The sequence below is a fragment of the Hyla sarda genome, chromosome 5, assembly GCF_029499605.1.
Source record: "Hyla sarda isolate aHylSar1 chromosome 5, aHylSar1.hap1, whole genome shotgun sequence".
NCBI lineage: Eukaryota > Metazoa > Chordata > Amphibia > Anura > Hylidae > Hyla > Hyla sarda.
This window is the reverse complement of record NC_079193.1, coordinates 245,512,746-245,528,442: the sequence shown is the minus strand read 5'-3', so window position 1 is coordinate 245,528,442 and position 15,697 is coordinate 245,512,746. Positions and strand designations below refer to the sequence as shown.

The 15,697-nt window shown below is 39.3% G+C and overlaps 1 protein-coding gene across 6 annotated transcripts in view; it reads left to right on the top strand.

The window, feature by feature from the left end:
* Positions 1-5,435, top strand: part of C5H18orf63 (chromosome 5 C18orf63 homolog) — a 185,754-nt gene extending 180,319 nt beyond the window's left edge. For all 6 annotated transcript variants that reach the window (XM_056521441.1, XM_056521442.1, XM_056521445.1 and 3 more), the window contains 2 exons: positions 707-796; positions 4,912-5,435. In XM_056521441.1, coding sequence (XP_056377416.1) covers positions 707-796; positions 4,912-5,034 — 213 coding nt within the window. In that variant the 3' untranslated portion in view covers positions 5,035-5,435. The remainder of the gene's footprint in view (positions 1-706; positions 797-4,911) is intronic.
* Positions 5,436-15,697: the final 10,262 nt, after the last annotated feature.

The following is a 15,697-nucleotide window of genomic DNA, read 5'->3' as shown; positions in this document are numbered from 1 at the left end:
TTGCTACTTGTAAGGAAAATAGACATACCAAATAAATTATATATTAATTCACATATACAATATGTCTACTTTATGTTTGCATCATAAAGTTGACATGTTTTTACTTTTGGAAGACATCAGAGGGCTTCAAAGTTCAGCAGCAATTTTCCAATTTTTTTTCCAAGCATTTGAAGGTCCTTCATGTTAGAAATACCCCATAAATGACCCCATTATAAAAACTGCAACCCTCACAGTATTCAAAATGACATTCACCTAAAATGCTGGGCATGCATTCAATCCTATTAGTTCTGATAAGTATGCCTAGATATCAAGATTTTGGGTTAAAATGTTATCATGTCTATGCATTTTTGTGTTGGGGGGGGGGGGGGGGGGTATTTAAAAGTTTTGTTATGGATTTATATGTATGATAAATGTATGCAGGGTGACAGCTTGGAGTTGTATAAAACAGGAGGTACCATGGTCCTTTGATACATTAAGTGGTACTTTGATGTATTAGCACCAATATCATCATACTAGATATTTTGTGGCTGTTTAAATTTTTAGGATGGTTCGACTTTTTCTTTTTGCATTGACTTACATGTTTGACTGAATATTAAAGAATTGCATAATATTTTTGTCTCTGCAATCATCATAGCAATAGTTCTATTGATGTTATATTGCAGACTGCTATAACTAAAATACATATCCAATTTAAATTTATGCATAGGAAGAAAATTTGGTGTCGCCTCCTAAGAAATGCAAAACAATAAAATATGTAAAGAAAGTGGATGTAGTAAAACATGCAAGAGATAACAAGGTATTTATATTGTAATGATGACAATATGAAATCCTTTAAATGATCACTGCCATTTCAAACAACTTTCTTGTGCCTGATAGCCTTTCATACTTTCTGTATGTTTTCTAACATATTTGTAAAGCACTTAATTTACCAGAAACTACTCAAACTCTTACCCCAGAAGAAAAGCTATACGTTATAGGCCACACTGTGTCTCCCTTCTCTGCAATCTGCTATATACTGTCTGTTGTTCGGGGAATTCTGTCTCTAGCAATAAAGGGACCTGGACAAAACACAGGAAGTGGGGGCAGGGCATAGCTACTGCAGGCTCTGTGCTATGCTGAACAATGTGTGTATGCATTCTGGATTTGTCTACCTTCTCTAGAGAGCCCAAACTAGAGGTCCTCCTCTAGAGAATCTGAAAGAGAAATCAATACTTTTCTCTTATGACTCCTAAAGTTCTGGGAAACACTCTTGTGTAAATTTTTGTGCTCCTACTATGTACACAGAGCTGCCTCTTAAATGTAATATCTTTACCCTTCCCTTTAGCTTAGCAGCAGCAGCAGTTTACCGCTTACACTAGAGCTGCTTTTGTGATGTAACCCCTTTCTTGCTGTAATACTTTCTGCTTACCTTTCAAACCCAGTACATCAATAAACCGCTTCTCCTCAAACATGCCATCTATAGTGCTATACTTTAAATCATTCCCCAGCATACTGCCAACAAGTTAAAGGGGTACTCCACTGCCCCAGCGATCGGAACGTTTTGTTCAGAATGCGGGCTGCGGGGGTCGTGACGTCACGCCACATCATGCCACTCCCCCTCAATGTAACTCTATGTTCTGCAGTGGAGCACCCAAGTCCAGTGCATTTTCTCCAGCTCCATGATTTTCTTTAGAACTATGTTGTGGTTAACATAGAGGGGAGTAGGTACTGTCCTGTCCACACATACAGTACATGATAAAGTTATGCCACAGATTTTGTCACTGATCCAAACTTCATGTTTATATATTCAGAAAATCTGATAATATATGCACCTCCTTTCTAAAGAATATAACCATTTTGGCTAACATGCTGCAATTATTATAGACACACATTAGCAGTAAGCTGGTTTTACACTGCTCATGGCCTGTAAGTACTATTATTGTGAAGTGGATATATCAGCAAGTGTAAGCTTTCTAAATATGAACACAAAAGAGATAAATTAGACTATTCTTGGTCTAAGCACACACTATCCTGGCTCTCTTGTTGGCTTTGCAGACCAACATCTTCAGTTATTGGCTACAGCGTGCAGTGATTAGCTGCAGTAAAGCAAAGAGAACATGTCATCAGGGAAATAAACAAAGGCAGTAGGGCATACCACAGTGTTGGTGCTGATGCTATTCTAAATTACTTTATATAGTTTATATAGAGTTGCTTTTTCAACTTTGTCCATATTACAAAATGTATGCATCAGCATATGTGGTAATGGTTTGAAGCTGTTTATATAATCAGGTTATTGAAGGTTCTCTACACATTAAAGAGTACCTTACATCAAATAAAACTTTTCATATAGTATTCCTTGTGTAATTAGCAGTCACCTTCTCATTCACTGGCTTTTAACCCCTTAAGGACCAGGTTTTTTTTCCGTTTTTGCATTTTTGTTTTTTGCTCCTTACCTTTAAAAAATCATAACTCTTTAAATTTTGCATCTAAAAATCTATATGATGGCTTATTTTTTGCCTCACCAATTCTATTTTGTAATGACATCAGTCATTTTACCCAAAAATCTACAGTGAAATGGGAAAAAACCATTGTCAGACAAAATTGAAAAAAAAAAAACGCCTTTTGGGGGCTTCCGTTTCTACACAGTACATTTTTCGGTAAAAATGACACACTCTTTATTCTGTAGGTCAATACGGTTAAAATGATACCCTACTTATGTAGGTTTGATTTTGTTGTACTTCTGGAAAAAATCATAATTACATGCAGGAAAATGTATACGTTTAAAATTGTCATCTTCTGACCCCTATAACTTTTTTATTTTTACGTGTATGGGGAGGTATGAGGGCTCATTTTTTGCACTGTGAGCTGAAGTTTTTTGCGGTACCATTTTTCTATTGATCGGACTTATTGATCGCTTTTTATTTATTTTTACATGATATAAAAAGTGACCAAAAATACACTATTTTGGACTTTTGAATTTTTTTGCACGTACGCCATTGTCCGTGCGGTTTAATGAATGATATATTTTTTATAGTTCGGGCATTTATGCACGCGGGGATACCACATATGCTTATTTTTATTTACACTGTTTTTTTTTTAAATGGGAAAAGGGGGGTGATTCAAACTTTTAATAGGGAAGGGGTTAAATGATCTTCATTCACTTTTTTTCACTTTTTGTTTGCAATGTTATAGCTCCCATAGGGGGCTATAACACTGCACACACTGATCTTTTACATTGTTTAATGCTTTCTCATAGGAAAGCATTGATCAATGATTCTGCCGCTTGACTGCTCATGCCTGGATCTCAGGCACTGAGCAGTCATTCGGCGATCGGACACCAGGAGGCAAGGTAGGAGACCCTTCTCGTGTCCTGCAGCTGTTGGATGCCGCGATTACGCCGTGGCTATCCCAAACAGCTCCCTGAGCTAACCGGCATGGTTTTACTTTCACTTTAGACGCGGCGTTCAACTTTGAACGCCGCGTCTAAAGGGTTAATAGCGCGCCGCACAGCGATCAGTGCCAAGCGCTATTAGCCACGGGTCCCAACACGGGTCCCTAACAACGGCCGGGCCCGACCCGCTATGACGCGGGGCCACGTCTCATGACGTAACGTTAAGTCATTGGTCCTTAACAGGTTAAAATCATCCACATAAATATGTTTAAAATGAAATAGAAAAGATGGCCACTAGGTGGCTCTGTTCTGTTCTCTGCCACAATTAATACAGTGAGTTTGATCTCCTCCCAGCCTGGCAGGAGACCAAACTCAGGAAGTGCTTCTCGGCACTGAGCTTGATTGACAGCTGCACAGAGCCCAACTGAAAGATGCAAAGAGCCTCATTGAAAACTGCAAAGAGCCTCACAAAACATGCATAGAGCCTCACTGAAAGCTGCAAAGAGCCTGAGGTCTTCTATTCATCACAGTCCTGCAACCATGTGAGGGCAGAAATGGTTCCCCAGAAGGCTTCAGTGATGTCATGGCTACTGGGAAATACTCACTTTCTCCTGCTGGGAGATTGCATTTAATGCAATTCTGCATTAAAGTCTATGGCAAATGAGTTGGGTTTGAGCGAAAAACCAAGGATATCAACCATCTGTAACTCATTGGCCCTGATTTATTACTATAAACCCGACTTGTTTTGTCGGCTCGTGCAGCAGAATTTGGCGCATTGCGCCAAAAATTGTGTCTGCAGCAGAATTTGTGCCAAAAACGTAAAAACTTGACCAACATTTTACATGCATTTTATTCAGAAAACCCGAAAAAGGGGTGTGGTCGCCTGGGAAACATTTTTTTTAAAAATGCCAACATATTTACTAAGGTTTCCACAGAAAATATGGTGATTTTGAGCTCTGGAAAACCCCACAGCTCAGAGTATGTGTAAAAACGTAGGGAAAAGTGCAAAATGTAGGGAAAATACTGTGCAAAAATATCTGTTTGGGAAAAACCCCACAAAGAAAATTCCACTCCACTGTTAGTAAATGAGTGCTATTATGACTGCAGGTGTCAGAACTGAGATGCAGTGCAATTTTTGACATGTCTCAGCAACATATCAAATGTCTTTCCAAAATGACACTGACACTTTAATGCAGTTAAGGTTGTCACATGTGAATTGGCTTCTCAGATACCAGTCTATTGAAGTATTGTCACTATGTTCATTCAATAATAAGATGACAACTTACTGAGTACCTAACACAAAGGTCAAAACCAGAATTGCTGTAATATATGTTGTGACTTTTGCAAAGGATAGCAAAAAAATAAAAATAACTTTGACAGAAAATATTTACAGGTTTTACCTCCTAATTTGTTACATTATGGGAAAAAGGTCTCTAACTTACAAATTTAAAAGTGAAAAACAATAATATACTAAGCTATTTCAGACATACTGTATTAGTTATTTGCTAAACATTAATTCCATTACACATGTTGTTTTGTAGTTATTCAAACTAAACAATGCTGATCTCCAGGACTGGCTCAAGCAGCATGGGATTTCTACCAGGACCAGAGACAAAAAAGAACAACTTGTGGCAAAGATCATGCATTTTCTTCAGCAATCCTAAAATGTTTTGCCATTGTACAGTTGCTATACCTTTTACCAATACATTCATTCTGTAGTAAACCATTTTGACAAATGGGCCTAGATTTATCAATCTACCTGAAACCAAAATTGTCTGGTTGTGCCAATAGCAACCAATCAAAGTTCGGTTTCTTTATCCTAACAAGATCTGCTAAAATGAAATCAGAGCTGTGATTGGTTGCTATGGACAAAACCAGACCATTTTGGTTTCACACAGATTGATAAATCTGGACCATTGTTTAATGATATTTAAAATGTCTATTTTATGTTATAACAAAAAGGTACTTTATTGTTCTTTTTTCTTGTTCTAAGGCACTTATTCTTTTTTTTTCTTGCTCTAATTAAAGAAAATATATTCTGCTGCAAATCATTACTCTCAAATTCATAAATTATTAAAATGTGAACATAACTTCAATCACAATGAAGATATCTGTTTAACTTCTTAATGACCAAGACCATTTTCTTCTTTATTTTATCGTTGCATTCTAAGAGCTATATATTTTACAAATTTTTTGTGATACATTGTACTTTCTAGTGACACTATTTGAGGTTCATATAACTCAGTGTTTTCCAAACGCGGTCCTCAAGCACCCCCAACAGGTCATGTTTTCTGGATTTCCTAAGTCTTTCTCAGGTGATATAACTGTGGTGATGCCTGATTCAACGACCATAATTATATCTCCTGTGAAAGAATAAGGAAATCCAGAAAACATCACCTGTTGGGGGTACTTGAGGACCGCGTTTGGGAAACACTGATATAACTTAACAATTTATTAATTCTTTTAGGAGATAATGGAAAAATTGTGATTTTGTTTTATATATACATTTTTTGCATTTTGAATTGACACCATTCAACATGCGGTAAAAATAACATTATAATTGTATTTTCTGAGTTAGTATTATTACAGTGATACCAATTTAAATTTAATTACTTAGGAAAAATTGAAAAACTTTTTATTTTAAAACCAATTGTGTCGCTACATTCCAAGACCCATAACTTTTTTCAAGTGGGGGATTGTTTTTCTCGAGAAAAGTTCATTTGTTTTTATTTAGATCATATTTAGGTACCTATGAAGTTTTTATGATCTTTTTGTGTTTTTTTTTTAGAGTTTACCACACTTTCACATGTGATCATCTGGTCACTTACATGATACACTGCACACAGAATACACAAATGTAGTGTATTATGCCTCAGCTGTGTACAAGCATGATTATGGAAAACTTGGGGGCCCTTCTAAGGCCCCTGGCTTCATAAAAACTCATTGGCATTCAGCAACCATGTCCCTGGGCTGCTAATTGGGTAACAGACACCCACAGATTCCTTAAACCTTTAAGGATGCCAACTGATTTTACTTTAATGACCAAACTCAATTTTTCATATCTGGCCTGTGTTCCTTTAAAGGGGTACTCCGGTGGTAAATTTTTTTGACTATATGGCATCTTCTTTGTAAGTTTAGTTTTTTTGCAATATACATGTGTTATATGTTTTGGCAGCATGTGTGTGTTTTTCTTACCTGTTTGTTGGGCAGGAAGTTCTGTAGTTCAGAGGGTTTTCTTTTACTGTTGTCCACAGTTCTGAGTCTGTTGTGGACAAGATGTCATAGCTTTTTTTTTTTTCTCTGTCTGCATGAGAAAAATAATCCATGCCCCCTCATCTCATGCAGCTGAGTGCACAGATCTTCACCTCCCCTCCCCCCTGCTCTGTATTCTAAGGACGCAGGTCTGCACAGGAGAAGGACCTCACAGAGAAGATAAGTGTTATCTGAAGGGGAGGATGAGAAGGTGCACGGGCTGAGGATGTAGGGACTGCAGGGTAATAAATCTCATACTGGGAATGATCGCTATATGTGAAGGGGGAGGGGGGGGGACTCCTGAATGACACATACTGGGAGTTGTAGTCCCTGTTGTGTGTGTGTGTATGCTAGTGTTTACAAACCAGTGTGCCTCCAGCTGTTGCAAAACTAAACTCCCAGCATTCCCTGACAGATTTTGGGCATGCTGGGAGTTGTAGATTTGCAACAGCTGGAGGCACACTGGTTGGGAACCACTGTTCTAGCCTATTCAGCATACACATCATGTTACACCAGTGTTACCCAACCAGTGTACCTCCAGCTGTTGCAAAACTACAACTCCTTGCATGCCCAAAGGCTGTCAGGGCATGCTGGGAGTTATAGTTATGGTTGGGAAACACTGGTGTATGCCCTACAGAGGTGTGGTGAACTACAACCCCCAGGAGACTACAGAGGCAGCATGCTGGTGTTATACCACACACTGAAAACTCCTGAATGTGTATGCCAGTGTATCCCAACCAAGGCTGATTATATTAGTGTGCTGTGTAAAAGGGGGCCGACCTGGGAAAATAGTAGGGTGGATAAAGGGCGGAACAAACAAACAAAAAATAAAAGGAGCCGCCCCGAACCAGCAAGGCATGTGGCATGCTGCGATTTGTAGTTTTCAGCACAGCAAGAAACAGGAAATAGAAGCAAAGATCGGAAAACAAAGTGGGGGATAAAAAGACAACAAAGAACGGAAATAGAGTAGGCTAAACAACAAGAAATGAAACAAAACAAATAGGGTAAGTCAAAAACGGAAAAACACGTTGACCACCGGAGTACCCCTTTAAGGCTATGTTCATACAATGGAGTCCCATTGATTTCATGGACTGTTGGCGCTCCCCTGTCAGGGGAATGTGTCTGCACAGCGATTTTCCATGCGTACCTTCCCCGTGTGAACATAGCCTAAGCGGTCATAACTTTGGAAGCCTTTTACTGAGCAAAGCGATTCTAAGATTGTTTTTAGTGACATAATGTACTTTTTTGTTGATGCATGCAGGATTTTTTGTGAAAAGTCCCAAATACTGTGAAAAATTGGAAAATGTCAGCGTTTTTTTTAACCCCTTAACGACGCAGGACACATCGTGTCGGTCCCGGCGCTCATCAACGGCCGGGACACGCGGCTAATACCACACATAGCCGATCGCGGCAATGTGCGGTATTAACCCTTTAGAAGCAGCGGTCAAAGCTGACCGCCACTTCTAAAGCGAAAATGAAAGTATCCCGGCTAGTCAGTCGGGCTGTTCGGGACCTCCGCTGTGAAATCGCGGCATCCCGAACAGCTTACAGGACACCGGGAGGGCCCTTACCTGCCTCCTCGGTGTCCGATCGACAAAAAAGTGTTAATAAAGGTCATTTAACCCCTTCCCTAATAAAAGTTTGAATCACCCCCCTTTTCCCATTAAAAAAATAACAGTGTAAATAAAAAAATAAATAAACATATGTGGTATCGCCGCGTGCGTAAATGTCCGAAATATAAAAATATATAATTAATTAAACCGCACGGTCAATGGCGTACGTGCAAAAAAATTACAAAGTCCAAAAAAGCGTATTTTGGACACTTTTTATACCATTAAAAATGAATAAAAAGTGATCAAAAAGTCAGATCAAAACAAAAATCATACCTTTAAAAACTTCAGATCACGGCGCAAAAAATATGCCTTCATACCGCCCTGTACGTGGAAAAATAAAAAAGTTATAGGGGTCAGAAGATGATATTTTTAAACGTATAAATTTTCCTGCATGTAGTTATGATTTTTTCCAGAAATACTACAAAATCAAACCTATATAAGTAGGGTATCATTTTAAACGTATGGACCTACAGAATAATGATAAGGCATCATTTTTACCAAAATATGCACTGCGTAGAAACGGAAGCCCCCAAAAGTTACAAAATGGCGTTTTTTCTTCGATTTTTTTTCCATTTCCCGCGAATTTTTGGGTAAAATGACTAATGTCACTGGAAAGTAGAGTTGGTGATGCAAAAAATAAGCCATAATATGGATTTTTAGGTGGAAAATTGAAAGGGTTATTAATTTTAAAAGGTAAGGAGGAAAAAACTAAAGTGCAAAAACGGAAAAACCCTGAGTCCTTAAGGGGTTAAATAACTTTTCATGGTGCTTATTGTGCCATAAAATGTTTTTTATCTTTATTCTGCAGGTTGGTACAATTATGGTGATACCCAACTTATATAGCTAATATTCTTTTTTCTTTTCACAAAAAAATCTTTTTTTTTTCTCTTTTTTGTGTTGCCATGATCTGTGTTGCCATAACTATTTTTTGTCCAACCGCATTGGGCGAGGGCTTATTTTTTGCATTACAAGCTGTACTTATTAGTACCATTTTTGCAATAAATGCTACATTTTGATTTATTTTATTCCAAGTTTTGGCCAAAACTAGCAATTCTTGAGCTTTTTTGTTTGTTGTTTTTTTACAATTTACACCATATAATATTATTGTTTTATATTACAAGTCATTATGAACGTGGCAATGCCTATGTATAGTTTTTTTTTTGTTATAATACAGGGCTTTATTAGGAAAGGGGTATTTTTTTTACACTTTATTTATTGACAAACCTTTTATTTTTCTACTTTTGTAAGTATTACACTAATACTCGTCCTGTAAGATTCAGCCTATGGCTGGACCTCACAGGCTTCTATACTCGGCAGACAGGAAGCCTCCTGCTGCCATGGCAACCATCGGACCCAGTGATCATATCATGGGGTCACCGGTGTAGGACAGGGGGTGCCCTCTACCCCTGTCAATCCTGTAGATGCCGTGGTCAGTACTGACCAAGGCATCTATAGGTTTAACACTCCCGAGATTGGCGCGATTTCAGCAGCTGCAGCGGGATCCCAGCTGCATTGCTTGCGCAGAGCAGGAGATCAGTAGGACATATGCATACGTCCCCGCAGATAAGACGTATGCATAAGGGCTTAAATTCCGTGGTTACGATTTGGCACTGGCATGCAAGAGGTTCTACTGCCAGGACTGAAGGTTTACCCAATTCTGGCAGTTGATCATACGGACAGATAAACTCCTGTTATCCAAGCAAAGGAGGCACATGCCAGGAGGCTGTGCTGCCTAGATTAAAAGGCATCAGTATAGCCCAAGTTCCCTTAGTTGCCACTGTAAAAACACATACAGCATTAAATATTTGCATATTTGTCCAAAGACAAAAATCATAGTCTGGTGTCAGATGTTAATACTGCAAAGCAAATTGTCAGGGCCTGTGAACACTTACTTTAGTTCCCTCCTGAGAAAAAATGATTCTCATATTTTCAGCTACTAAGAAACAAATTACATAATATAGTTGATCAGGTTAAAAAAAAAAAGACACAGGTCTATAAGTTTAATCCTACCATGTTGATCCAGAGCAAAGCTGAAACTCTTATAAAGGAAATGCCAGTAGTCTCTTACTAGAGGAAAAATGACTAATAACTTCCAATATTATATTATTTTAGAAAGTCATCCAAACCTTTCTTTAACTTATGCAATAAATCAACCATTAGTGAGTTCAATAGTCTTGCTGCTCTTACGTAAACAATCCCTACCCATAATAATGGTGAACTTTTCTTTTCTCTAGATTTCCCCTTGTTATGGTAAACAGGCTTAGGTATATAAAAGGAACAGTCAAAAGATCTCTGTACTATCCATTTATATAATTCTACATTGTAATAAGATTTGCCCATAAACTATCTTTCTTCAAAATTAAAATTCCACCCAATCCCTTTATTACTCTTGGTCACCTGATCATGTTCAGTCATGTCCTTAGACAATGTTCTTGTCATGAGCAATGTTCTGTGCCGTTCTGATGCATCCCATTATTTTATATGCCTGGGCAGCATCTTCCGGGCACTAATCTCTAAAGTTGAATTTACCCCCCTCCCCCCCAAGTCTTTTTCAGTGTTACATGGAATTTTACTATTTAATGCATGATTTTACATTATGTTTCCTTGGCCGAAGTATATAACCTTGCATTTATCCACATTAAACATACTTTGCTATCTCTGTGCCCAAGCCTCCAGCTTCCCAAAATCCCTATGCAGTATATTAAGCTACACTGTAATTACTTTACTTAGCTTAGTATTATCTGTAAATATTAAAATGCAGCTAAAGCTTCACACACTTTACTAGTAGCAGCCCAGCACACTCTCTACTTGCTGATGTCTCTGCTGCTCGAGGAGGCATCTCTCTCTCTCACACCACTTTTCTGTTGATAGCTTGTCACACAGGCCTGGGACACAATGTTTTTCTCAAAAACGTACATTCTAACAGTATGCATAACTTGGTAGAGACACAACTGTTGTAATGCAAGCATAGAAACTTGCCTGCAAAACGGTCATATGGTTTCATGTTCACCAATCTATATATCAATCTATGTATAGTCTGCAAAATTCTTCTGTACATAAAGGCACAAGTACACTCGCTGCCCAAAAAAAAAAAAAAATGCATCCAGATAGAAATGCCGGATTTGCAGCAAAACAGTTATGTCTCTGGCAGATATGTAAATGATTACAGGAATGATTTGATAAGACACCGGGTCTTGCCACAAGAGGGCGTAAAAGTGCTTCCCCTCCTGTCGTATCAAAAGGCTCTCAGAGGCTATTAGACATGCACTGTAGCACATTTTAAAACATTTTGCCAAGTTCACAGACTTTGAGAGGTGGATGCATCATTGGACAGAGAGAAGCAAGATGGTCATTTTGATAAATTGTCCCTCATCTAGGTCGATCTCACCAAACTGTTAGGAAGTGTTGGAAACAATCTTTGTATAAGGGCATGCACACATGGTAACCAGGCTCTGGATGGCCAGACAGCCCCACCAGAGGCCGGATCATTTGAAACGCTGGCAAGCATGAGCAGCTTCCATAGTTTCCGGCCAGACACATATGGCACTTTCTTTACACATCCCTGTCTCTACCAGGCACTTAGCAGAAGGAAATTTGATGTCATGATGCCCATTACATGGCTTGCCATTTACAGCCAGCCAACGTCAATTTTGCAGTTTTGCTGTAAACCAAAAACATATATCGGAACTGTATCCTCTTTAGCAACAAATCCAGGTTCTGTTTGGAATCTGGTCACAGTCAGGTTTGAGTATGGAGGCCTTGTGGTAAACGCTTCAATGTGGCCTATGTTGTACGACACACTCCCCCAACTGCTGGTGTGATGATCTGGAAAGCTATTGCACATGACCCTTATTGGTGAAACAAGAGAAACTAACAGCTCAGCATTATGTGCACAATATCTTGAAGCCCCATGCATTGCTATCACCAGATTTGTAGCCAATCAAGCATTAATTGCGAGCCACCTTTAGAAACCTACAAGTGTGCAGGATCTACAAACCCAGTTGCAACATCTGTGGACAAATATGTTACAGGATGCCATTTGGAACCTGGATGTCTCTGCGCAAACTTTGTCATCTTGTATCCTGGGTTGAGGTGGCCTCCTTTTATTTTCACAGTTATTCCCAATAAACTTTTCCTTTTCATTCTAATATTGTCATCACTCACATCATTACATTATTTTTGTAAGGAAGGCAAATATCAGCCCAAATGGGTTCTTGAACAGTTTGTGAGCAGCCTATTTTACCATTCTTACAAACAAACGCACACACATATATATATATATATATATATATATATATATATATATATATATTTTTTTTTTTTTTTTTTTCATGTGAATATGCTGCTCTGTGTGCAAATATAAGCCATGCCCCCTTTCTTAACACTTTGCAAGTGTGTTGGAAAATAGGAATTATTCCTTACTGTTAATTTGGTTTCCACGAATCCTTCATGACTGCACCATGATGGAGTCATTTCCTCATCACTTTAGGGACAGAAAACTGAGAGAAAAGGGGCTCCTCCATAGACAAACCCCTGTGCTTCTAAATTACCACCATGATGTGTGATATATTGAAGGATTTGTGGAAACCAAATTAACAGTAAGTAATAATTCCTATTTTCCAAAGCATCCCCTTTCATGACGGCACCATGATACCATACACCATACAAGATAAGTAGCTCTAGGGAGGGACAACAATTTGAAGGACATTACACCCCAAAAGAGCAGTCTTGATTGGCTGTTATGTCCAACCTATAGTAACAAGCATGGTAAAAATTCTCGACCACATGGCTGGTCTGCAGATATGTTCAGGAGAGGCCTTTGCCTATTTTCCCCAGGTAGATGGAATTGTTATGGAAGTCAGAAGAGAACACAAAATTACTTCTGAGAAATATCCTCTCATCTGTGATTCTAAAGAATGATTTTCTTATTAATAGGGTCTGAATTTACCATATTCTGTGGGCCAGGATGATTGCCGGAGACAGAAGTTCTAATCACCTCCCTAGATATGATTAACCCCTTAAGGACCCAGCCCATTTTCACCTTAAGGACCTGGCCATTTTTTGCACATCTGGCCACTGTCACTTTAAGCATTAATAACTCTGGGATGCTTTCACCTTTCATTCTGATTCCAAGATTGTTTTTTCGTGATATATTCTACTTTATGTTAGATACTTGCATCATTTCTTGGTGAAAAATTCCAAAATTTTATAAAATTTTTTAAAATTTAGCATTTTTTTTACTTTGAAACTCTCTGCTGATAAGGAAAATGGACATCCCAAATAAATTATATTGATTCACATATACAATATGTCTACTTTATGTTTGTGTGGTAGCACTTGGGGGGTGTATGATAGGGATAGTATGGTGTTGCTATATGAGGGGTTAATATTAACCCTGTCACTCGTGACGCCAGGGTGAGGGCTGGTATGCTGAATCTATGTTCCGGCCTATCGCCGCCCTTCCCAGAAGCGATAGGTGCAATGAAATGACTGAAGATCCACAAGCAGATTTAACTTGAACTTGAATAACTTTACTGCAGTGCTTGTAATATCCAATGCGTATTAACAGTCTCATATAACAGTTCTTAGGTTGCTTAGCGATTGGCAGAAGTTGCGGACCTTGCATTAAACTTATAGTCTCTGAATTTAGGGAGTGTTGTGCAGATCCGTCCGGATTTAGGGGAAATATTGAGTCCGGTGATACTGCAGAGTGCTTAGGGGATGACACACTATAATTTAGATCATTCAGCCGTTGCCGCAAGGCTCAGGCCTAACTCACTGCAATTACTGCAATATAGGTCTTCTCTAATCAAGAGCCAGGAGAAAGAGAGAGATAAGATGGCCGCCGTTCCCTTATATGGGCAGGGGGCGTGGCGATTTTGATTGGTCCGAATGTCTACCATTCACTTTACATGGTATCATGGGATTGCTTACATCACAGGATCTATATATACATTGCAAAACCCAAAATGAAGCTAGAGATACCAAAGTGAGGCCTGGAACGCATCCAGAATGAGGCTTGGAATGCATCACATGACCCGAGGGCCCTGCGACACCATGGAAACAAGTAATTAACCACCTATATACAGAAATAATACTATATACATTATTCTATGGACAAACTAGAAATCTATACACTATCATAGAGGTGACTAGGGGCGGACTGACCAACAGAGATTACTAAGTCCTAGGGACTCTGGCTACGGGGACCCATAAATAAATAAGTACCGTATGAAATGCGGTACTGGGACACCACATTTGCATCATAAAGTTGACATGTTTTTACTTTTGGAAGACATCAGAGGGCTTCAAAGTTCAGTAGCAATTTTTCAATTTTTCACTACATTTTCAAAATCAGAATTTTTCAGGGACCAGTTCAGTTTTGAAGTGGATTTGAGGAAATTCAAAATCTTCATTTTTTTACACTCAGTTTTTTAAACTACAGACCCAGTTTTTGAATTTTTAGAAGGGGTAAAAGGAGAGAAATCACATAAAATTTGTACCCCAATTTCTCTCGAGTAAGGAAATACCTCATATGTGTATGTCAAGTGCTCTGTGGGTGCACTATAGAGGGCTCAGAAGAGAAGGAGCGACAATGGGATTTTGGAGAGTGAGTTTTTCTGAAATGGCTTTTGGGGGGCATGTCACATTTAGGAAGCCCCAATGGTGCCAGAACAGCAAAAAAAAAAAAAACACATGGCATACTATTTTGGAAACTACACCCCTCAGGCAACGTAACAAGGGGTCTAGTGAGCCTTAACACCCCACAGGTGTTTGACGACTTTTCGTTAAATTTGGATGTGTAAATGAAAAAAAAAATTTTTTTTCACTAAAATGTTGGCTTTTGCCCAAATTTTACATTTTTACAAGGGATAATAGGAAAAAATGACCCCCAAAATTTGTAACCCCATTTCTTCTGAGTTTGGAAATACCCCATGTGTGGACATCAAGTGCTCTGCTGGCAAACTACAATGCTCCGAAGCAGTGGTTCTTAACCTGGGTTTGATCGAACCCCAAGGGTTCGGTGAGTCAGTCCCGGGGGTTCGGCGGGGGAGGTAGCAACACGACAGGCAAACAAAGCAATTGCTTGGGGCCCTGAGCTGGCCCGGGGCCCCGAGCAGAGCCGGTGTTTGCCCGTCCTGTAGTGATGGGCAATTCCCCCTATCACTATTAACTCCCTGCGGCCCCGCGTTAAGTTTAAAAACACAGGGCCAACGGAACATAGCGCATGCCGGGACGTCACTGATGTCCTGTGCGTGCGCCCATGGAAATGAAGGCGCCGAAGACCGGAGGATAGAGAAGGAGAATAGAGAGTAAGTGACCAGCGGCACGTCATCTTCGGTGCTCTGACCACCGTTCCCGAGACCTACTGCTATAGCCAGAGCGATGGTCGGAGTACTGAAGTGGGCAGTACACAGGCATACAGCCTCCAGCCATAAACTGTATATGTCTGTGGGGGAAC